Here is a 22,894-nt window from a genome sequence, read left to right as displayed (position 1 = left end):
AAGTAATTGATGACTAGACTCTATTTCTGGATGCCCCATACAGCTTTTTCAGTATCTTCTTTTTATTTTTAATTTTTTGCATTATTTTTTAAGATTTGTTTTTTTTTATGTGTTTGTGTGTTTGCTTACATGTATGGTGTATGCACTGTGTGTATGCCTGGTAAGGACAGAGAGGGCTGAGTCTGGGGTTGTAGACGGTTATGAACCACCACGTGGATGCTGGGGAGTGAACACAGGTCCTCTGGAAGAGCAGCCATGCTCTTAACTGCTGAGCCAGCATTCCAGCACCCATCCCCATTATTTTTACTTAATTTTAGCTTTCAGTTTTCAATTAACTGTGACTCACCTTATGTTTTCATTTGCTTGGTGGGGTTGGGGTGGTCTTATTTAGCCTAGGTTGGCTTTGAACTCACTATGTACTATGTAGTTCAGGCCACCCTTGAACTCATCTTCATAAGTGCTGTAATTATAGGCATGAGCCAGTATGCTCAACTCTATTTCTTTAGCTTCATAATTTCTGCTGTTTAGTAGCATGCATTTTCCTACTTTCCTTTAATTGTTTTCAGTGTTTTCCTTTATATACATTTGAATAGTTCTGTTTAAAGCCCTTATCTAGTTTCTGGTCTTCTCAAGTCAGCCTATTTTCTTATTTTCTTGTATGTGTTATAATTTGTGTGGTCATCTAACAAAAGATCTTTAAATGCCTGTAATGAGTACACCTCCCTGCCTTGCGTGTGTGTGTGTGTGTGTGTGTGTGTGTGTGTGTGTGTGTGTGTGTGTGTGTGTATTTTGCATGCCTAAGTGTGCAAACAAGCAATGTACAAGCTGGCTTTACTTTTTATATGAAGACATCTTCAAAGCTGGCCTCAGGATGGGGATTTGGAGTCACCGCAGAGTTTTTGTGAGTACAGTTCTGTTCTGTGTCTTACTTGTTCTGGATTACCATTGGATGTGTTGGGACTTTCAGACCCTTTCAATTTCTTGTTTCTAGATTTTCCTGTTCAATTTTTTGGTTAACTTATTTGCTACTACTGTTGTCCTCTAGTAGCTATGATGTTTTAAAATTGCCAGTGAGTTTTGTTTCTGGATATAAGGTTGTCTTCACTGAGTGAACTCTGTCTGACCAGATAAACCCTAGGACAGACAAGTCAGATGACAGTTTTCTGAGGAAGAACTCCAACCACATTCTGACCCCTCCTTTAGCAACAAGGCTGCAGCAATCCCAGGCTGAGGATGTGGATAGTCTACTGTAAAGCTTTTGGCATGAGACAGAATCACAGAAAGCTGAAAAGTGATAAAATTTCTTCTTGGAACAGAAGTTTCCCAAGTTGTTGCAAGCCTTTGGCTCTTTTGTTTGTTTGCTTAGAACAAGTTAAAGAAATTTTGTCAGTGTTTTAGTTTCTTCTGTTGTTATATAAAGGACCCTGACAAGAGCATCTCCGGGAAGGAGAAAGGACTTACTCTCTCTTGCAGTTCACATCTCTCCCACAGTCCTTCCTGTTGGGAAAGTAAAGGCAACTGAGCAGTCACATCCAGTCAGGAATATGCTGATGCTCCTGCCTCAGTTAGTGTGAACAAAATAACCCCCCAGGCTTGCCCAGAGGCCCTTCTCCCTGATGGCAGCTCAACTCAGCATCAGTGTTTCTCCTTGCTTGGTGGAGGAAAGCATATGAAAAGGCAGACCACTACTGGAAAGAGCCTCTACTACCTTCAAAACTTGATAGATGGATTTTGTAGAAATTGGAAGAAAACAATGGACTGAAGTATCTCCTAGGGCTTTGTTGTTTGATGGAGGGGAGGGTTGTTTTGTTTTGAGACAGTGTCTCACTGTGTAGTCCTGACTGGCCCATAACTTGCTGTGTACTGGCCTTGAGCCAGAGATCGAACTCCTCTGCCTCCAGAGTTTAAAGGCACGCATGTCTGGCTGCCGCTGTTGTTAATAACTATTTCTAAAATCCAAAAATGTTAACTGAGTATTCTACTTAAGAATAAGAGTCTTGCTATATTAAATGATCAATGATTGCTTTCGCTAAAAACTTCCATCTTGTAGCTAATGATCCCCCACGTAGAGAACTTTGGAAGATCTTAAAGAATTTAACTCTCTAGCATGTAGCCATATAGTGGTTAAAATGGAAAGGTTTCAAGTCAGGTACAGTGATATATGACTGTAATCTCAGTCTTGGGACTATGGCAAGAAAATGGCAAGTTCCAGGACAGTCTCAGCTACCTCAAATGTAAAAGGGGCTTTCGATTTGGGCACTTTCAACTGGCATCCAGCTAGGCATGTGACATGGGGCACTCATGTGACATTTCTGGATGTTCAGTATCTGTAAAGTATGGATCAGTAATGTTTTGTTCCTGTGAAGATGAAATGTGTCTAGGTCACAGTAAATGTTAAGAATGGTATGGCAGATGCAGAGATCCACAGCCAAGCATCAGGCGGAGCTCTGGACAACCAGTCAGAGAGAAGAGGGATTATATGAGCAAGGGGGGTCAAGACCATGATGGGGAAATCTACAGAGACAACTGAACCAAGCTCATGGGAACTCACAAACCTTAGACCAACAGCTGTGGAACCTGCATGGGATTGGACTGGGCCTTCTGTGTACAGGAAACAGTAGTGTAGCTGGGTCTGTTTGAGGGGCCCCTGGCAGTGTGATCAGGATCCATCCCTGGTGCATGAGCTGGCTTTCTGGAGCCCATTTCCTATGGTGGGACGCCTTGCTCACCCTTGATGCAGGGGGAGGGGCTTGGTCCTGCCTCAACTGAATGTACCAGGCTTTACTGACTCCCCGTTGGAGGCCTCACCCTTTTGGAGGAAGGGATGAGGCTGAGGGGGAGCGGGAGGAGGGATGAGAGGGGGAACTGTGGTTGGTATGTAAAATGAATAGAATGTTTGGTGTGGAGAAGGAGTGAGGTAAAGATAGAAGACCCGAGCTCAGACCTGCTGTCTCACCAGTTGTGCATTAGGCAAGTGAGTTTTGTGTCGAATTAGCTTAAATCATAATTTTGTTGCAAATTATTTTAATGTTTGGTCATGCTTCCTATATTCTATTTCGTGGCCAGTGGAGTACACAGGATGATTTGTTCATTCCGTTAGTCTTCGTTACTCCTCTTTCTTTCTCCGCAGGTTGCCAGACTCCACACTTTCTAGTACGTTTGACTCACTTTATTTGAATCGCTCATTCTGATGCTCCAGAACGGCCTGCCTTTAGTCTCCATATTCCCATTTGCATTCTTGTTCCTTCTTCTGCAGAGCTTGTGGTGATTCTTGTAGAATTTTCTGCTGTGTTTCTTTCCCTCCAACCTAGAGTGGTTTTGTTGTTTTGTTTTGTTTTTGAGACAGATTCTGGCTGTGTTGCCAGGGTTGTCTTTGAACCCCCAGCCTCGTTAGTTCTGGGACCAGCGTGCCACCACACCAGCCAACACATTGCCGTTAATTTGATATTACGTATAGCTACCCAGTATGCAGATAGCATCACATGGTTTTGTTTAAAGTCGTGCTGTTTTATTTTCTTGCCCTGTTAACCTCTCAGAGAAATAGGCCTTCCTCTCACAGTGCCTGTGTAACCTTACCTCAGACATCACTTCTGGCAAATCTTCCTTAATCTTTTCACCTGGTGCTTTATAGAGATTAATTCTTTGTTCTCTGTTCTGTATCTTGGATAGTGTACCTTTGCCATGGCAGAAGCTAGAGGAACCATCCGACATGTCAATGCTGATTTTGGAGTAAGACAACTTGGAATAAAACTGACTGGCCCAGAGTGTAATTGATGACCTGATAGCAGGTCTGAACTTGGGCCTTTTTTCCATATGCTATGGACAGAAGTGTATGGAGTTTTCTGTACTCAATAACCTGCTGACTATCTTCCTTTGCATCGTGATAGCTGCTTCAGAAACTGTGTCTTACCATTAAGAGTGAATGAATTATGATTTTAGTGTCGTTTTTAACATACCTGAATCCTATATTCTCTGTGCTCCTTTTAAAATGAGTAGGTAAATTGAGGCCTGCAGGGGGCAGTCCAACACAGGAAATTTTTAATGTATTTAGTAATCTCAGATGGCTTAGAATCAAATTACTTCCTATGGAAAAAAAATTTAAGGAAAGCAAATTATATATGAATAACAGTAATTGCCAACATTTATTTTGTATTTTTGAGGACCAGATTCTGTTTGACTTTATGTGTTTATTCCCTTATATACTCATGTTTTGTATACAGATGAGATCACTGAGAGGTACTCTGGTCATTGACGTTCACTGGGTTCATCCATCTGGTGATTAGAAAACCTGGGGTTTGAATGGAGATAGTGGAGCCTCACCCCAGAGCCTGTTCTCTTTCCTAGGCTGTTGAGTTAACTTCCTTTGCTTTCTTAGCCTTATCATCATTGCTTCTCATTTGAAATTGTATTCATTTCAGTCTGTATAGACTTATATTACTCCCCTATTCTGTGGCTTCCAATTTTCAGTCCCTTTTCTTTTATAGAGAAAGGTCACAGAAAATGTGAAGAAATTAAAACATAGCTAAAATTGTGGGGCCTTTTCTTCATTACAGAAAGTTTTTTTATTTACCAGTTAGGCAATTTTTATTGATCAGTTTAAGATCAATTTTAGCAATAGAATGAATGTTATTGCTTGTACCCATGTGTGAGATAATCTGAAGTAACCTTAAAGCCTCAGTCATTAATATCTCATCTGAAAAGACGTTGTGAATGAAATGGTTTCAGCAGTTTGACTGAGACCGTCTTGGTTGTCAGAAGCAGGGTTTGGGAATGGATGAGGTGACTCAGCTGGTAAAAGCACTTGCCATGTCAGCCAGCCAGCCAGAGTTTGGAAGGACAGAACAGACTCCTGAGAGTTGTCCTCCAACCCCCCCCCCCACACACACACACCCCAGAGCACACATGCACACACAACTCACACAATAATAAAGTTTTTAAAGTTAGAGTATTTTTACTACTTTAGTAAAACACACAGCACACACACATACACACCATCTATCAGTTACTGATATGTATTTCTTTCTTTTCCAACAATATGATAGTTTCACCTCTCCTTCCTGAGAATTTGAGTAGATACAGTAAGAACAAGTGAGGCTGGAATTGGTCAGTTTTAAAATTTGACTGATGATACTTATGTTAAATGTAAGACAGTCTAAAATGTGAACAGTTGTTGAAAATAGAAGTGTGTGATGAGCTAGTCAGAAGTATTTAACATCACAAAACAGCAAGCTGTCTATATATCAAATCTGTGAGAATGTGTTTATTCCTGATGTTTCTGAGGTGGATTGTCAGCACTGGTAATAAGTGCCGGTCTTACCATTTTAGTGACTAAATTCAGTTCTCCTGCATTCACAGACATCTGATGGGCCAGGTTCCTGATTTGCCATACCCTAGTATGATCTTGGTCATAGCAACTCTGTCTTAGTCACTGTAGAGAATTTTCATTCTTTAACCTTAATGTACCATCCCCACTGACCAGTGGTTTCTTGCTTTCTTTGTCACTGTTGGACTTCATCAGTCTCTTTTAAAACTGTACATAATGTCAACATCTGGAGCAATGATTCTCAGGGAGTCATTCGACCTGCTGACAGCTCTGTGCTGTCAGAAATCTGCTTAATCACTTGTTTCAATAGGGAAAACTGCCTTCTAATTTTTTTCCTGTTCTTCTCATAAATGATTTTCATATAACATGCAGAGCACACACCTGTCCGTTGAGAACAGAATTACCGGGCTTTGATTCTTAGTAGTGGTTCCTTCTTTTGGGCAAATATGAGAGTTGCTTTTGGTAGAATTACTCAGACTTTAAAAATAACTACTTGTTAATACTTTCAAGTAGGTTAAATATAAGGTGATCATTTAGGAATATGAGAAGGAAAATCAATTTAAAAAGAACAAGGTAGGCTGGAAGTGTAGATCAGTGATAGAGCATGTGCCTAGCATACCCTAGGCCCAAGGTAAGTCCCCAGCACCACCTACACACACACATACACCCCCTCAAACACGCAAACAAAGCAGAACTGATTTCTATTCTTTTTTATTGGAGCCTGACCAACTTTCTTTCATGTTTTATATCAGTGTACCTTATAAAGTACATGACAGAGTTGTGAGTCACACTTGTTTAAAAATAGTTTTATTCTTAGGGCTGGAGAGATGGCTCAGCGGTTAAGAGCACTGGCTGCTCTTCCAGAGGTCCTGAGTTCAATTCCTAGCAACCACATGGTGGCTCACAACCATATGTAATGAGATCTGGCACATAGGCAGAATACTGTATACATAATACACAATAAATAAATCTTTAAAAAAAAATGTTTCTTTTTGAACAATGTCCTGCATCTGTACAGTGTACCTTGGTCATAGCCACTGACCTTTCCTTCCATCCCACTCCCCTCACACACACACACACCTCTGTAGCCTCCTCCTGGTTCTACCTCACAGAATCCAGTTTGTGCCGCTAGTGTCAGTGTGGGCAACCTGCCATCAGCACACGCCAGTTGAAAAATGACCCCCATCCTAGTTTACTTTGTTCTGTGGTCCATGCAGGTTTTTTAGAATATATACACATGTGCATATATTGTATTGATCATGAATTGGCTCTGACATGAGCCATTGCCTAGGCAGTTGCATCTTTGCAGTTTGAGAAGTGTTAACATTTTAATCCTTAGTTCACAGTATAACCTGATACAAATATTCTATTGTATTATCTGAGTCTGGTACCTTGGAACTTTTTTTAACATTTTATTTTATTTTATTCTATTCATCTTACATACCTACTACAGATCCCCTTCTCTTCCCTCCTCCCACCCCCCAGCCTTCCTCCCAAACCACCCCCAATTCCCTCCTCCAACAAAGCAAGGTCTCTAACAAAGCAAGAAGTGAGCAGAGCCTGGTGCATTTAGTTGAGGCAGGTCCAAGTCCCTCCCCCTGCCTCAAGGCTGTATGTCCCATAGGTAGTAGGCTCCAAAAAGCCAGCTCATGCACCAGAGATGGGCTCCTGATCATATGCTAGGGGGTCCCTTAAGCAGATCAAGCTACATAACTGTCTCATTTATGCAGAGGGTCAAGTCCAGTCCCATGGAGGCTCCACAGGTGTTGGTCTAAAGTTCACGAGTTCCCACTAGTTTGATTTGGTTGTCTCTGTAAGTTTCCCCATCATGATCTTGATGTCCCTTGCTCTTAGAATCCCTCTTCTCTCTCTTCACCTGGACTCCTGGAGCCTCGGTCTGGTACTTGGCTGTGGATCTCTGCATCTCCTTCCATCAGTTACTGGATGGTGGCTCTATGATGATGGTTAGGGTATTCACCAATCTGATTACTGGAGTAGGCCCGTTCAGGCACCCTCTCTACCATTGCTAGTAGTCTAAGCTGGGGTCATCCTTGTGGATTCCTGGGAACTTCCCTATACCCGATTTCTCCCTATCCCCATGATGTCTCCCTCTATCGTGGTATCTCTTTCATTGCTCTCCCACTCTGTCCCTGAGTCTGGTGCCTTGGAACATTTTACAGAATATATTCTACTTTGAACGGGGTAAATTTGGTTTGGTTTGGCTTGGTTTTTTCGAGACAGGGTTTCTCTATGTAGTTTTGGTGCCTGTCCTCGATCTTGCTCTGTAGACCAGGCTGGCCTTGAACTCACAGAGATCTGCCTGGCTCTGCCTCCCGAGTGCTAGGATTAAAGGCGTGTTCTATCACCACGTGGCTGAACAGGGTGAATTTCTTAATGGTCTACTTAGAGAGTACCAGCCGAACGTCAGTGCTGGTTCAAGAAGCCGCTAATAGAGAGTAGTGCCTTGAGTTGAGGGTTATGGAAAGCGCTATCATTGAAAGCAAGAGTGATTATAATCCAGCAGGCTTGGATACAAATTTGAGTAGGCCATATGTGTACCTTGGGTGTACATGAAAGTCACTTGCTGCAGTCACATGTGACACCATTATGTATAAAACAAATCAAATTGAACTAGTTGTGAAATGGTATTAAATTAGCATTTTGAATCCCTATTGAGTTCACTGATTAGTTACTTGTATACTAGATGTGAGTAAGTTAATGCTTGTGCATGTATGAGAAGAGAAGGCATATTATTTACTGAACTTGATTTAACTATTCTTTATGCCATATAAGTATATCCTTATACCATTATAAATAGAAAATATATTCAAAATATGGAAAATTAATGTGTGTTAAGAAACGGCATGCTTTCAAAGTTAAAACATCTAGAAAACAAGGCATGGGTGGCACATGCTTGTATTCTGGAAGTAATGGCCGGATGACCAGACATTCAAGGTCATATTCAGCTGTACAGTGAGATGGAGGCCAGCCTGGGCTATATTAGACCCTGTCGTGAAAGGGATAAAAAGCTAACGTTGATACCCAATGTAGTACTTATTCTTAACATTTTACCTAGAATTTTCAAAATACAGAAAAGAAAATTATTGGTTACTTCGCATATACAGAAGGAAATAATTTATTCTACTTGTTTAAATAGCACCTTTCTAATATGTTTTTCCCTTGGTCTTTGTGTCTTTCTCTCTTTTCTTCCTCCTTTTTTTCCAACTTTCCCATTCTCCCTCCCTTGTGGAATCCTCCTCTCCTCTGTTTCACGAATCTCAAGTGTTTTTACTACATAGTAAACCACTTCCTATCTTAATGAAAGTCTTGAAGTTTACTTTTTAAAGGAGTGCAGTGTGTTGCTGAAGAAAACTGCCTCCCTTAGCTTACACCGAAACCTTTTCATCATGGTGAAGGTAATTGTTACTGTAAGCCACGACTAATTTCCGACTGTGCGTGTTTGAAGTAATGTCGGATGGGGTGCGATGCTCTTCACTGGGTGCTCATTGTAGCTGTAGATGCCTCATATAAAACAGGGTAGAGGAGCTCCCAAAGGACCTGCACATCGAAGTAGAATTTGAACTCTGCTTTTATGTTGCTTGAGGAACGCTTAATGGACGAGAGCTAGCAAGTTTCTTTTCTTCCCAAATACGCTGTTATCTTAATTTTTTAAATTTTTACTTCCATGCCTTCTGTGTGTTATATATGATGGATTAGTTTTGTTGCTTTGGGATGTTCTAACAACATTCATATTAAATACTGTAGTTGTAGTTCATGTTTTGTGTGATCAGGAGCATTTCTTCCCTTAACTGCAGTTAGTTTTAGGGCAACCAAAATGTAAAAAATATAAAACATTATATTTTAAGTTATAACATCATGCTCTTTAACTCATCTCTAGTTTGGTAATTATTCATGAAGCCATGTTTATCTTCTTAGCCACAGTGTATTCTCTTTTGCTAGTATTTGATAACATACAACTTCACTAAGTCTTTGATTACAGAACGAATTTTATTCAGCTCCCCACCACAATCTCCATTTCTTAATTTTGGCAAATTTTTATTTAAATTATATGAGTTATATCAATCTTTTTGTTTTGTTTTTAGAGACTGGGTTTCTCTACATTGGGCTGTCCTGGCACTATGTTGACCAGGCTGGGCCCCAAGCTCACAGAGAGATCTGCCTGCTATGCTTCTCCAGTACTGGGAACAAAGGTGTGCACCACTACACCTAGTTTATATCCATCTTTGATGGACATGATTTTCCCAGAATCCTTTTTAAAGGTTATGATGTCCTAGGCTGGTCCTGGCAGTACTGCCTTACCTCACCTGCGCTGCTTATAAATGCTTCTCCAGTGTTGTCCTGAGTACTACAAGAGTACTTCTTTCTACATGTGGAAACCCATAGGACAGGAAAGGCAGAGGCAAGGAGCTGACTAGTTCAAATGAGTCATTTACTGGGGAGGGGGTGTATGGAATATCCCTGTAATCCTAGTACTCAGGAAGTTGAGGCAGGATTTTAAGAAGCCAGCCAGAGCTACATAGCAAGAGCCTATCTTTTTTCCTTTTCTTTTTTTTTTTTTTTTTTCAGTTCCTTTCCAGTCCTGGTTTACTGTTTCCCAACAGAGTGCCCACCATAGAACATAATTATAATTTTAGCAGTGCCACAGAGGAACTAGTGCTTCATAACAAACAGGAGCACATGGTTGTCTGCTTAGACACAGGGTTGGCCTGAGCATCTGGATTCTAAGTCTGCCTGTTGGCTTGTGGACCTGAGGTTATATGGTGAGACCTCCTGTGGACCAAGCTGATTCAACATGATTTTAAGAATGAACCTCTCGCCGGGCGGTGGTGGCGCACGCCTTTAATCCCAGCACTCGGGAGGCAGAGCCAGGAGGATCTCTGTGAGTTCGAGGCCAGCCTGGGCTACCAAGTGAGTTCCAGGAGAGGCGCAAAGCTACACAGAGAAACCCTGTCTCGAAAAACAAAACAAAACAAAACAAAAAAAAAAAAAAAAAAGAATGAACCTCTCTCCGCCCCTTCCCTTGTGTGATTACTCAGTCATTGGCAGTTACCAGGAGCATTTTAGGGACTCCCAGAGGCTTCTTGCAACATCATTTTGTGATGTGCAGTGGAGAGTTCATTGCAGATAACCAGCAGGAAGCCCCTGCCTCTGCCACAGAGAATGCTGAACCAGGCCCCTTTGAAGAAGGCCTTTCCACCTTTGTCCTTGAAGATCTTCCAACAGCAATACAGGCTACCTGTCCATGATGTCCCTCCAGACGGCAGCATTCCATGTATGTCCCTACTCATTGTCAAAGGGGTAGGACACAACCTACCTGCATGACCAGCTCACCATGGTGTGGTGTGTGTGTTCTTAGGGTCTGGCAAGACGCTCTTGGTGCTGTCACACACGCTGAGGAAGATGGCGCGGTAGGCGCTGATGCCCTAGATGGATAAGTTGAAGCCCTGCTCTAGGTGGGAAATGCTGTCTGACTTGTGGATCCAGAGGCAGTTTTCCCATGTCGGCCTACAGGCATGCCCAGGTGAAGTCTGGCAGGTAGACGACCAGCAGGTACAGCAGCAAGAGGTGACTCTGTACTCCAGATGTCCATGCAGCCCAGGAACACCTGCTTGTATCTATCCTTGAAGGCTAAGCTGAGAGCTGCTGCCTGGGGAAGCAGCTGATGAGATTGGCCCGGTTTCTGCACCAGAAGGACAACCTCACCCTGCATTGGGCTCTGTGTGTTGTCAGCCTTGATCAGCATGCTGGTGTGTTGCACCCAACAATAGTGCCATTGTTGTGTGTTAGGACACCTGGAGGCAGAGGTAGACCCTACCCTATGCACCCACCTGCAAGTGACCCCAGAACTCTCAGGGGAACCAAGGATTCCTCACTCATTCGTTCAAATTCAGAGACCATATCTTTAAAAAAAGAAAAAATAAATAAAACAAAAACAATTCATAGTGACTGGATTTTATAAAAATGCTTTTGTTGACAAGAAAAGACATTCAAGATAATAAGGTGGACAGATCGCATGAGATGGGATAAGTGTGACTCTCAGGCTCAGAAGTTAAGAGCTCTTGCTGGAAGGACCTGAGTTAGGTTCCCAGCACTCATTGGGGCAGCTTGCAACCATCTCTAATTGTAGTTCCAGGGGATCTGTCACCCTTTCCTGCCATCCGTGGGTATGTGTGCTCCTACTAACCCTTATTAACAACATGTATTTTAGTAAATTTTCATCTTAAAGCTAACATCTTGGCCAGGTGGTGGTAATGCACACCTTTAATCCCAGAACTCGAGAGGCAGAGGCAGGTGGCTCTCTATGAGTTCAAGGCCAAGCCTGGTCAAGAGTGAGTTCCATGGCAGCTGAGGCTACACAGAGAAACCCTATCTTGAAAAAAACAAAAACAAAACAAAATAAAAAACAAAAAACTAACATCTTGTACTTTAAAAACTTTTCAGCTGCATTTTAATTATCAGGTCATAAAATATTAAATGACTTTTGTCAACCAGGCAGTTTCTTCCATTCTCATTCAGAATTGCTATGCTGTTCATTCTGTTGGGGGAAATGTGAAATATTCTGAATTGATGATAATGATAAGAATAGTTCTCTAACCTTTGGGGTCTTTCGACCTCCTTTGATTTTTTTAAATATAATTATTTTGAAGTAACTCATACTTAGTCATTTACAAAGCTTAAGACATTCCCCAAGAGGACTCACGGCTCTTATCAAGTCATATGAGTAAAAATTAAAGGCGAGGAGCTTTTTTGTGTGTGGCAGGGAACAGTATTTTGCTCTTTCTTGTAGGCCTTGTACCAACCACGCCTGAGTATTCAGCAGTTTTGTTGAGTTGTTATTTCTAGTAGCATACATGTCACTCATTTAGAATACTATTCAGTGAGTTTTTCAGAACATCACAAATTCATGCAGCTGTCAAAACTACAAGTGTCACATTTTCATCCCCCAAAGAGGAAATCCCATGCCCATTAGCAGGCACTCATCTCCCCACTTACTACAACCACTAGTTTATTGTGTGTGTGTGTGCCTTTTGCCCATTCTGAACATGTAAGAAATTAGAGGGCTATAATACACGGGCCTTTGTGTGTGGTGTCTTTTCACTTGCATTATGTCCAGGTTCACACTTGCTGTGAATCACAATTGCTCATCTAGAACAACGGGGTCTTTGTACGGTCCAGTATATGGCTGTTGCCCACTGGTAGACATTTGGATTGTTTTCATTTGGGGGCTATTACAAATGTATTATGAATGTAATACTGAGTGATAATGCACAATTTTTTATGGTGATCATTTTTGTTTGTTTCTCTTCTGTGGGTATTTAAAGAGTACAATTTGCAGGCTATATGCTGATTATTTGTTTGGTGTTTTGAAGTATTGTTGATTTCCAAAGCATCTTCAGTGTATTCCTACCCATAATAAATGAGGGTGTCAGCAGCCTGGTCGATGCTTCGTCTCTGTCATTTTCATCCCAGCACTGTTCCATGGCCACATTGTGGTTTTGATCTTCATTTCTCTGATGACTAGTGACATTGCTAAGAATCTTCCCATGTGCTTAAGTTGTTGTTTATGGGAGCCTATGTGTCTTCTTATGAGAAATATCTTTAAATTATTGACTTTTGTTTGTTTCTGGTGTGTGTTTGTTTGTTCTTTATTCAATTAGTTATGGGTGGGGGCATGTTTTGAGACAGACTTTCAGTTCAGTGGCCTAGACCCTAACCCTAACCCTCTTTGTACTTGAGGATGACCTTAAACTCCACCTCTACTTCCCAAGTACTAAGATTATAGGTGTAACCCTTTATACCCAGCTACCTTTGTTCATTTTTATTTAGTTATTATTTTTACTTTGTATCTGCATACAAGGTTTTGTGTGTGTGTGTGTGTGTGTGTGTGTGTGTGTGTGTGTGTGTGTGTGTGTGTGTTGTACTCACGCGCACATGCCACAGTGCACACACATATGAGGGTTAGAGGAAAATTTTGTGGAGTTGGTTCTCGCCTTTAGCTTCTGTGGGTTCTGGGGATCAAACTCATGTCATTAGGATTGTGCAGCAAACACTTTTTCCTGCTGAGCCAACTTGCCAGCCCCTTTGATCTTTTTTAATTGAGATTGTTTCTCTATTGTTTTGAGAACTCTTTATATATTCTAAATATTAGTCTTATCAGATATATGACTTACAAATATTTCCTCTTATTCTATGGATTTTCTTTTCTTTTCTTCCTTTATGGTGTCATTCGAAGCACAAACTTTTCAGTTTTGGGTGAACTTTTGTTGTTGTTTATGCTTTCAGGTTTTTCATAGCTAAGAAAATCTGACCTGGTCTTGTTGATCCAAGGTCACAGGCTTCTTCCTAGGTTTTCGTCTAAGAGTTTTGTGCTTTGACTTCATTACTTTTCTCTCGTGTTTCATTATGTCAGGTGCTTTAATTTTAAACTTGCTGATAGGAGATTATATCAGCAGTCAAGTCTCTGAAATATCACTTTTATTTGCAGCTTCAAAAAATTGAACAAGAATTTTCATATAATCTCTTGATAGTTCATTGAGATACATTGAAAAAATTATATACATCATCAAACAGTAATATCCCCATGTGGTAAGATTCAGCATTCAGTGTAAAACTATTGGAGCATGTATGGGGGGTGGGCGTAGTTGTTCTGTTTCTGTGCAGAGTCACGGGTTCTTGGCCGGGTTTAGACTCGACTGTCTCTTGGGGAAGACAGTTGACTGGCCTTCAGAGTAGTCCCACTTCTGAGGTCACAGCTGCTTTTACTCAGGCGTTTCCTCTCACTACTTTATTTGTACAAATTGAAAGTGTTTCTAATTTACTTTATGTTAATATCTATAAAGATAAAAACTTCATGCAAAACTACCTTCTGACTTTCCAGAAGAAAATAAGTAAATTATTAATTAGTTACGTTATTCTTGTATTCACCTAACTTTTTTAGTGTGGCTTTCAATCAAATTAGCAAAAATGTTAAAGCTATTAAATAAAATTAAATTTCACCTATGATTTTCTTAGTATAACTGAATTATTTTGGAGAGAGATCTTTAGTATATTAATATAACCATTTCTAGAATCATTAATAGTACTATCTTTTTATGAATCTTCTTCTCTGGCCATTTTTCATATAAAATTTTTTATATAAAAAAATTAAAATGGGGCTAGGGAGCTGGCCCAGTTGGGGAAGTACTTGGTGCATAAATATGAGTTCAGATCCCTAGCACCCGTGGCAGTGTGCTGCTATAAACCTACTGCAGAGTACCCCTGAGGTCACTAGCCACCTAGGCTAACCAAAACAGAGAGCTCTGAGTTCCATGAGATATCCTGTGCTCTGGGTTCCGTGAGATATCCTGTCTCCACAAGTAAGGTGAGACTGGAGAGAGGGCTCAGTGGCTATAGCACTGGCTGCTCTTCCAAAGGACCTGAGTTTGTTTCCCAGCATCCCCATGGTGGCTCACAGCCATCTGTAACTGCTGTCTCAAGGGATCCAATGCCCTCTTCTGACCTTTGTGGGAACCAGACATGCACATGGTACACAGACATGCATGTAGGCAAAAGACTTACAAAAATAAATGAATAACATTTTTAAAAGTAAGGTGGAGAAGTGATTTAAAAAAATATCTAGATGTCAGCCTTTGGCCCATGTGTACACAGGAATACAGCATACATACACACACAATAAAGAAAATATTTTCAAGCAGCCCATCTTTTTTTATCAGTGGGCTCAGCATCCAATTCAGTCTTCGGTAGTCAACATGCTACCCTGTACCACATAGAATTGAGTGGAAGGATGTGAAGAGGACACAAACTGTTACCTGTATTTGCTTAAAACTATTATGTGACAGAATATATTTAACATTGTCTAGACAGAATTATAATAAATATAATAATTCCAATGAGACAAAACAAACTTTAAACCAGATGTGAGGATGTATTTGAATGAATGTATGCTTTTCATTTACTCATCATCTCAATTAAGACTCTGCTGCTTTGGAGATTAAGTGTTCCTGACTGTAATAATGACAGCTTTGCAAATGCTAATTATTATTTCTTGGTGGTGTTAGGATTATTAAAAGTAGACTTCAGACTCTTTTAGCAGGACCACTCAGCGTGCTTATTTTCAAGTCTCCATTTCCCTCCATCACAGATAAAGGGATCCCACTGCTCCTCTTCCGGATCCTCACCAGAGACTGTTTACTGTAAAGTCCCAAACATTGATTTAAACTGCTCTGTTATTTTTATTTAATGGATCTTGTAATTGTGTGTATTCTTAAGCTAATTTAAATATGAACCTGCTTCTGAAAAGCATGTGATGAAAATCTGACACGCATGAGTCTGTCTTGAACCACGTGTGTCGTGACAGTTTCAAGCCTGTCACGTTGCTGTTGGTAAGTCTGGCGGCGCGTCCTGTGTAAAGCTTTGACTTTATGCCATGAGTGCTTATTTGAATTAATAAAGTAGCAAAGGAAACTGAAGGTGGAATGTTAATTACTTTTGATTCTCTCTGTAATTGGTTCTGTAACAACTACTATTCCTTTCACTTAATAGTGGTTTAAAAGTCAGGAGTGAAAAGAATTAGCCTTTGTTACCACCAACTGCAGTATTTATTTTACATTTTAATTATTACCTATCTTATTATTTCAGCATAATAGTTATTCACAGACAACATTTCCCAGCTATCAGATTGAGAAAGCAGACTCCCAGTGTTGGCTGTCACTTAGAGTCAGTGCTTTGTGCTAGGAGTTGGGATTCCAATCACACTTGTTTATTCTGCTACAGTCTGCACATTGGCCCTTGGCTGGGTTTTGTTATCCACTAATTTCTAGCAGGTACTGTTACTCCAGGTCCCGGTGAATGCTGAAATGTCATTATCTCTTTCTTCATTAAAAAAAATCATTAAGATTCTATTTTAAGTTGGAAGCTTGATGGCCATCTATATTTCACCTTGGTTTTCATCGTCTTTTGAATTGATGTGTTTTAAAGTTTACATTCTGTGTTCTATGCAGTGGCTGCTTTACTTCATACCTACTGGGGCATCTTCCACTCTTAGAACTTAAACTTACATAATTTGTTGGGTTTGTTGTTGCTGTTGTTCTATTTCTGTGCTTCTTGGTGAGAAGTCCAGGGTTGTTTTCTTTTAATCTAGTGGCCCTAAAGATCCAGCCTTGCTCATGGTAGGCGAGTGCTTTATCACTGATCTGTGCGTGACCAGAGCCCTCATAGTGAAATTTTGTGCTCTGGCTTCACAGCGTTTCCTCACAGTACCTAGTTTGTGTTTCATTACTACTATGTTACAGTTATTTCCATGTATGCTATCCATCTGTGCATGTATTAGCATAATGATGCCCTATTAAGTACATTACAGATCTTTAATGAAAACTCCTAATATAATTTACTAGAGATCCTAGACTACAGCCACAGTCCTGCTTAGATAATTCTCCCTGTTCTTCCACCCATGCTTTTGTTACAAGCAATCTTAAGACTATTTTAAAAAGAGGAAACATCATTGTTCTGTGCAGTTCTGTTCATGCCAGTCATTGTGATGCCCTTACCATTATGAATGGAATAGCATCAGCTATGTGGTTTACTATGGAGTCTTTCAATAGAGTAGGAAAAATTTCACTGCTAGCAAGGAAATTTGGTGATCCTAATAATTGCTGAGGTTTTTAATTTTGGATGGTATCTTTTGTGCAGAATTGAGCATGTTTACAGGGTTTTTTTAATTAGGTTATTAAGGTTTTTTATTTAAAGCATAGTTATTCTAATACCTTACAATTAAATTTATTTTGTTGGTAATATAAAAGTTTTTGTCTAAAAAATTAGAGTAATCTTGGTCACTTCTGAACACTTCTATAAGTTGTAGATGCAGTTCTTACCTTATAGTACTTGTTACCTAATTAAGAAAATCTAATTATATTCTCAATCAGTAGACATTGCTAATTCCAATTCTTGTTCAATACAACTTGATTTTTTTTCTTAACCTTTTAAATACCTGCAATTCATAACAAAAATCCTCTGCAATAATTGAACAACAAACCCCCATCTGGTCCGTGTTGTTTGGGTTTTCCTTTCTATTTTCTTTACTTTTCTTTCCCATTTCCCATCCTTTCTCAGTCTGGCCTCAAACTTTGAGCCTCCTGCCTCAGCCTCCGGAGTGTTGAGATTATAGGTTTATGCCACCATACCCAAATAGTCTTAGTTACATTTTGTTTTTCAATAGTTAGAATAATTGTACAAAGTAAGGAATTTCCTTGTGACATTTGGGTGTACATAATTTGATAATATTCACTCCATCAAAGCAACCCTTCTAAATTATGTAAATATTACTGATAAATGTCCCTATTCAACCACTCTTTTTTTTTTTCTCGAGACAGGGTTTCTCTGTGTAGCTTTGCGCCTTTCCTGGATCTCGCGCTGTAGACCAGGCTAGCCTCAAACTCACAGAGATCCGCCTGCCTCTGCCTCCCGAGTGCTGGGATTAAAGGCGTGTGCCACCACTGCCCGGCTCAACCACTCTATTTAAAGGGACTTAAAACCAGTACATGTAAAACAGCTAGTGATATCAGCACTTGTTGCTGTAGCTGGGACAAAGCAACATATGCAGGGTGTCAGTGTCTATTTCTTCAGCCTAACCAATGGCCCCAGAGTGTACATCTAGGGGTTCTGGAGCAAAGGATGTCGAGTTTGGCCTTTGTTTGTATTTGTGGTACTGGAGTTGAACTAAACACTTGAATGCCAGGGGAGCGCTATACCACTGTGCTACACCCACAGCAACACCAGAGATTGTCTGTTCAGTTGTGATTTGTGTCACTGGGAGATGTTAAACCTTTGAGGGATTGCTTTTAGGAAATCTGTGCAGACTTTAATAAACCAGGCCCCTCTCATCATTAGGTTCTGCCTGATAGAAGTCCCTCTAAGACACTGTTCTTTCTTACTTTTGAAGTAAAGCTGTTTCTAAGTTTTGCAGTCCTGAGCATTATTGTTGTGTGACATGTCTTCCTGGGGAGATGCAACACACATATCTACTCACCCCAGATAGGGATCCAATGGCAGACCAAAATATGGACACCACCGAAGTCCAAGTTCCTGAACCAGTAGGTTTTATTGGGGTTATTTGCAGGAGAATGAGTGAGGGGTTACGTAGAGGAGCAGAAATGACTCAAAGACAGCCGCATCACCATTGCCTGCCCCCCTCCCTCCGCATGAATGACAGCTCACAACGCTGGGAAGCTGGAGCACACTGCACAGGCTGCAGGCAGGTGGTAGAGTGTCCTGTCCAGGTGCCTCAGTTGATCTAAACTTCTTTCAGATAGCTGGTCTGCTCTCAGAGTCATCTTTGCAGTTCAGCTTGTCTGAGGGTCTCTGTAGCTCAGTTTTCCTTCAACAGAGAGATCCTCCCAGCTTTTATTGCTTACTCTGACAGAGAGGGGCTAGTGAATCTGGTCAGTTTCAGGGAGTTCCTGAAGCTATTTTGAATTGTTTGCCTTCTCCTGCTCCAGCTTCCCTGCAGGATGAAATATAGCCTCATCTGTCCACAGCTGTGTGTGTTTGCATATGTAGTTACTTCCAGAACAGTTGGGCCGTTGTGTCCATGGCTCTGTAATGAGGGACAGAACTGCCAGCTAACTCTGTCATATCAGAGGCCGCACTCTTTGACAGTACCTTAAATTGTTTGTTACGTGTGGCTTAATAAATGCCTGAAACTCGAACTTGATCTTAGTTTGTAAGTCCATATGCTTCCTAATTTCTAACTTACTAGAGTAGGTCTAGTCAGTTGGCCGGAGCCAGCAGAGTTGTCCTGTCAGCACTGATGCGGTGTTGGTTGACATACTTGGCTGTATTTGGTAGGCTTTTCCTTCTGCATTTTATTTGTGATCGATGCAAACAGCACTTTCCTTTGGTTACCATTTATGGTATTGAGTTAAGGTGTTTTATTGTGAGAAGTTTTATCTTTATTGTAACTGGGGGAGGGAGAACAGGAGCTATTCTGAGAAATAATTGGGCATTTTTTTTTCCAATGATGAAAATATTTTAACTTGTTAACATGACTATTTGGCTTTTCCTGTTTAACCTGTTATTTTTAAGTAGTTTTCTTGTCACTCAGCCACCTCACATTTCTGCTGCTCATTAGGTATGAGAGAACCAAACTCTCTAGAGTTTACTGTGACGTTGCTGGCTTCAGTTCCTGCTAGTGCATTCTGCATGCCTCCCTTAGGTAGGAGTACACTGCTGCCTGTCCTCATTTCATCTCCTACCGAGGCTGTCCCCATGCTTTCCGTTAGTCTGGAGAAAAAGCCTCTTTCATCAGAAGACAGACAGACAGACAGCTGAAGTGGGTGGTGACAATTTAAGTGATTACCTTAGTCCCGTTTCTTTTCTTTTCTTCTGGGCCTCCACTAACTTTATTATCTTTGTGTAGTTAATCCGTTACCTGGACATGCTAGTTTTTATTTAATGTGTGTAGGAAACTATAGGCTTTATAAGTAAGGGAACCAAATTATTTCTGATATATGTTGCTGAGTTTTGTTTTGTACAGTTTATTTTTATAATGGCCACAAATTCTCAGCTATGTTCACATACCATTTTTTAACATTTATTATATATCCACTGAATTGCTTACATTTGCATGTTTTTTTCTTTGTGTTTTAGTTTCTAAATGATAGATGTTTCAAAAAGACTGATTAAAAACCAACATATATACATACATGTGTATTTCCCCCAAAAGATTTGTCTTTTGAAGTCATATTCTTAGATTAGGCATATTTTTGTTCTTAGACATTTTGCAATTTTTTTTATACCAGGAGGCTTAAAATTAAAACTTAACATCATAAAATGGACTGAGAATTGAGGTGAAGAGAAGTATTTTTCATTCTCTTAACTTACCTCCTTGTGCTCGTCACAGTCCTCACAGCAGACAAAAGGGACAGGGCTGTTGAGCTGCTGTTGCACACCGTCTGCAATCCCAGCACTCAGGAGGTGGCGTGGAGGCAGCATGGTAAGTTCCAGGCCAACCTGAGCTACTTGATTGCAGAGCTTCTCTACTCTGATCACTGAAGAAAAGAAAATGGGCTTTTAAGAGTGGATAGACTGTGCAACTATTAGGACTAGCTCTTTTTGTGGTGGTTATCCTGATAACTTTGTCAACCTCAGACGTTTGCTAAGAATGCAGTGTTACCGCATCCGGTTACACAGTGTGCACACCGCTCTACAGGGACTCTTCTGAGAGTCTTTCCTTCTTAGTGCCGTAGTCGGCTGGCCTTCTACTGTTTTTGGTTTCGAAGAATATGTTTACTTATCATTGGACAGTTTCATATGAATGCAAAGTTACCTTGATCATACCCCGTTTCCTTCGGTGTCATCTTTTATTTTCTTCTATTTTTTTTAAGTAACTCAATCCCCCTAATGCTGCTGTGCACATAGGTGTGGGCATCACTGGGGCATGGGAGCCTTACCATCAGCCACACATCTGAAGAATAATGACTCCTTCAGCAGCCAGCCACTGCCAATAGCACCTCAGCTCTGGGAGGGACTCCTGAGCCCTTCCCCCATCCATGCAGCACCATTAACTGGTTTGGTCTTGTGCAGGTGACAACAGCTGCTGTGATGCATGGGTGCAGCAGCCGTGTCATGTCCAGGGGACAGCAGTTCACAGCCCTCCTCTGTGCTGTCCAACCTGGGATGTGCTCTGAGCCTGGAGGGAGGAGGGTTGGTACAGACTTCCTGTTTAGGGATAAACACTCAGTGACTCACTCACTCTCAGTGCTTTGACCGGTTATATGTCTCTGTATCACTGCCCCTGCAAGAAGCTTCTTTGACCCGTTTAGAGCAGCACTTAGCCATGGGTATAAATGTAAACATGTAGAAACCAGTTCACCAGCATGGCCATCCAACAAAACAACAGCAGTGGGTTCCCACTAGAACCAGTGGCTCCCCAGCCCAGGGGATTACTTTCAGAGTAAGCGTTGGGTCTAATCAGAAAGCACTTGGTTATCCCCACAAGAGTCACACCTTTATTTCAATGTCTTGAGTATGTCTTGTCTGGCAGGTCAGTATTGTTGCAAGCAGGGACCACCACTGGGTAATACTGTTAATGGTTTTTCTCCCCCAGTGGCCTGTGTAGCACCTTCCAGCACTATGAAAGCTAGCCAGCAGGGAGGAATTTCCAGGTCAGTTCCAAATTGATTTCTCTATGTCCTGCAACCAAAGTGTGTGGTGTCTTTAGCAATATGGCCTACTATCTAGTTATGGTGGGCAACCAAGAGCAATGGCAATAGCCTGTGTTGTTTTGGTAGTCTCCAGGGCCTTCTGGACCTTTAACTCTCAGGAAAGTATCCCACATCTGGCACTGAAATTCTTATCTCTATCAAACCTTGGATGCTTAATCAGAATTCATTGTTATCAGATGTCTTGCTCCACTTAACCCGTAACTCTCTTACAATAGACTCATTATAAAGCTTCTTTTTAAAGATTTTTTAAAAAACATGTGTAAGTATTTTGCCTGTTTGTATGTATATGCACCACATGCATGCCTGGTACCCATGGATGCCAAAAAAAGGTGTTGAATCCCCTGGAATTGGAGTGATGTGGTTGTGAGCCATCCTGTGGGTGCTGTGAACCAAACCGTGGTCCTCTGCAAGAGCAGCCAGTGCTCTTAACCCCTGAACCATATCTCTAGCCCCTTAAAAAAATTTCCTTTTTAATGCAGTAGTTAGCCAGGGTATGTTTCTGTATTTGGTGATTGTATGGTATCACTTTTAGAGTTCTCGACAGAGCCTTTTGGGCAAGGGGGTTTGCTATTTGAAGTCTAGCTAGTTGATTTTTTAAGAATGTCTGATATTCTTTATTTGCATGAATCTGATTTACATGCATTTATTATGTTAACCTTTTTCCCCCAGTGATATTGCATCAGTGATACCTATGATTATTATGTGTATTTATGATTAAGCCACATCAGAAGACACTAGTACCAGGAACATGTTTATGATCTGTGTGTGTGTAGTTAGCAGCAACAGCAACAAAGACTTATTTCCTTGGGTTGTTTTTCTTTCTCAAATAGACTACAACTGAACGGCCTTTCATTCAGAAGCTCTTCCGTCCTGTGGCCGCAGATGGACAGCTACATACACTCGGAGATCTCCTCAAAGAAGTCTGTCCTTCCGCAGTCACCCCCGAAGGTAAGATGCTTAGCAACTGCAAGACATTGCTTTCATTTTCTCTTCTAAACCTTTGGTTGCTGAGGTTAAATGGATATTCTACATTGATACACGATATTTTTATTACCCTTTAAGGGGAAATCTGTTGTTTTATAACACTTGTAACAAAACAAGAAATCAGTTCTCTTTGACAAAATAAAATACACTATTTGCATACATGTAATCAATTATTTGGGGGGGGTAGAATGCAAGCTTAAACACCAAGTTCATTTGTGCACTCACACACGTACACCTACCTATACGCACAACCTAAAGGTGATTTTTTCCATGGTGTTTTTAGTTTGCCTACATTTTTATGTGAGCTGTCACATGTGGTCAGCTGTGGATGTTTCCAAGTGTGCTG

The 22,894-nt window shown here is 40.9% G+C and overlaps 1 protein-coding gene across 3 annotated transcripts in view; it reads left to right on the top strand.

The window, feature by feature from the left end:
• Atg5 (autophagy related 5) overlaps window positions 1-22,894 on the top strand; it is a 112,034-nt gene that overhangs the window by 70,403 nt on the left and 18,737 nt on the right. For all 3 annotated transcript variants that reach the window (XM_052751413.1, XM_052751412.1, XM_052751414.1), the window contains exon 7: window positions 22,395-22,512. In XM_052751413.1, the coding sequence (XP_052607373.1) occupies window positions 22,395-22,512 (118 nt within the window). The remainder of the gene's footprint in view (window positions 1-22,394; window positions 22,513-22,894) is intronic.

This window comes from Peromyscus californicus, unplaced genomic scaffold (assembly GCF_007827085.1).
Source record: "Peromyscus californicus insignis strain IS unplaced genomic scaffold, ASM782708v3 Scaffold_22__1_contigs__length_63687245, whole genome shotgun sequence".
Classification (NCBI taxonomy): domain Eukaryota; kingdom Metazoa; phylum Chordata; class Mammalia; order Rodentia; family Cricetidae; genus Peromyscus; species Peromyscus californicus.
The sequence above is the reverse complement of the archived record's forward strand: the minus strand, read 5'-3'. Positions and strand labels throughout refer to the sequence as shown.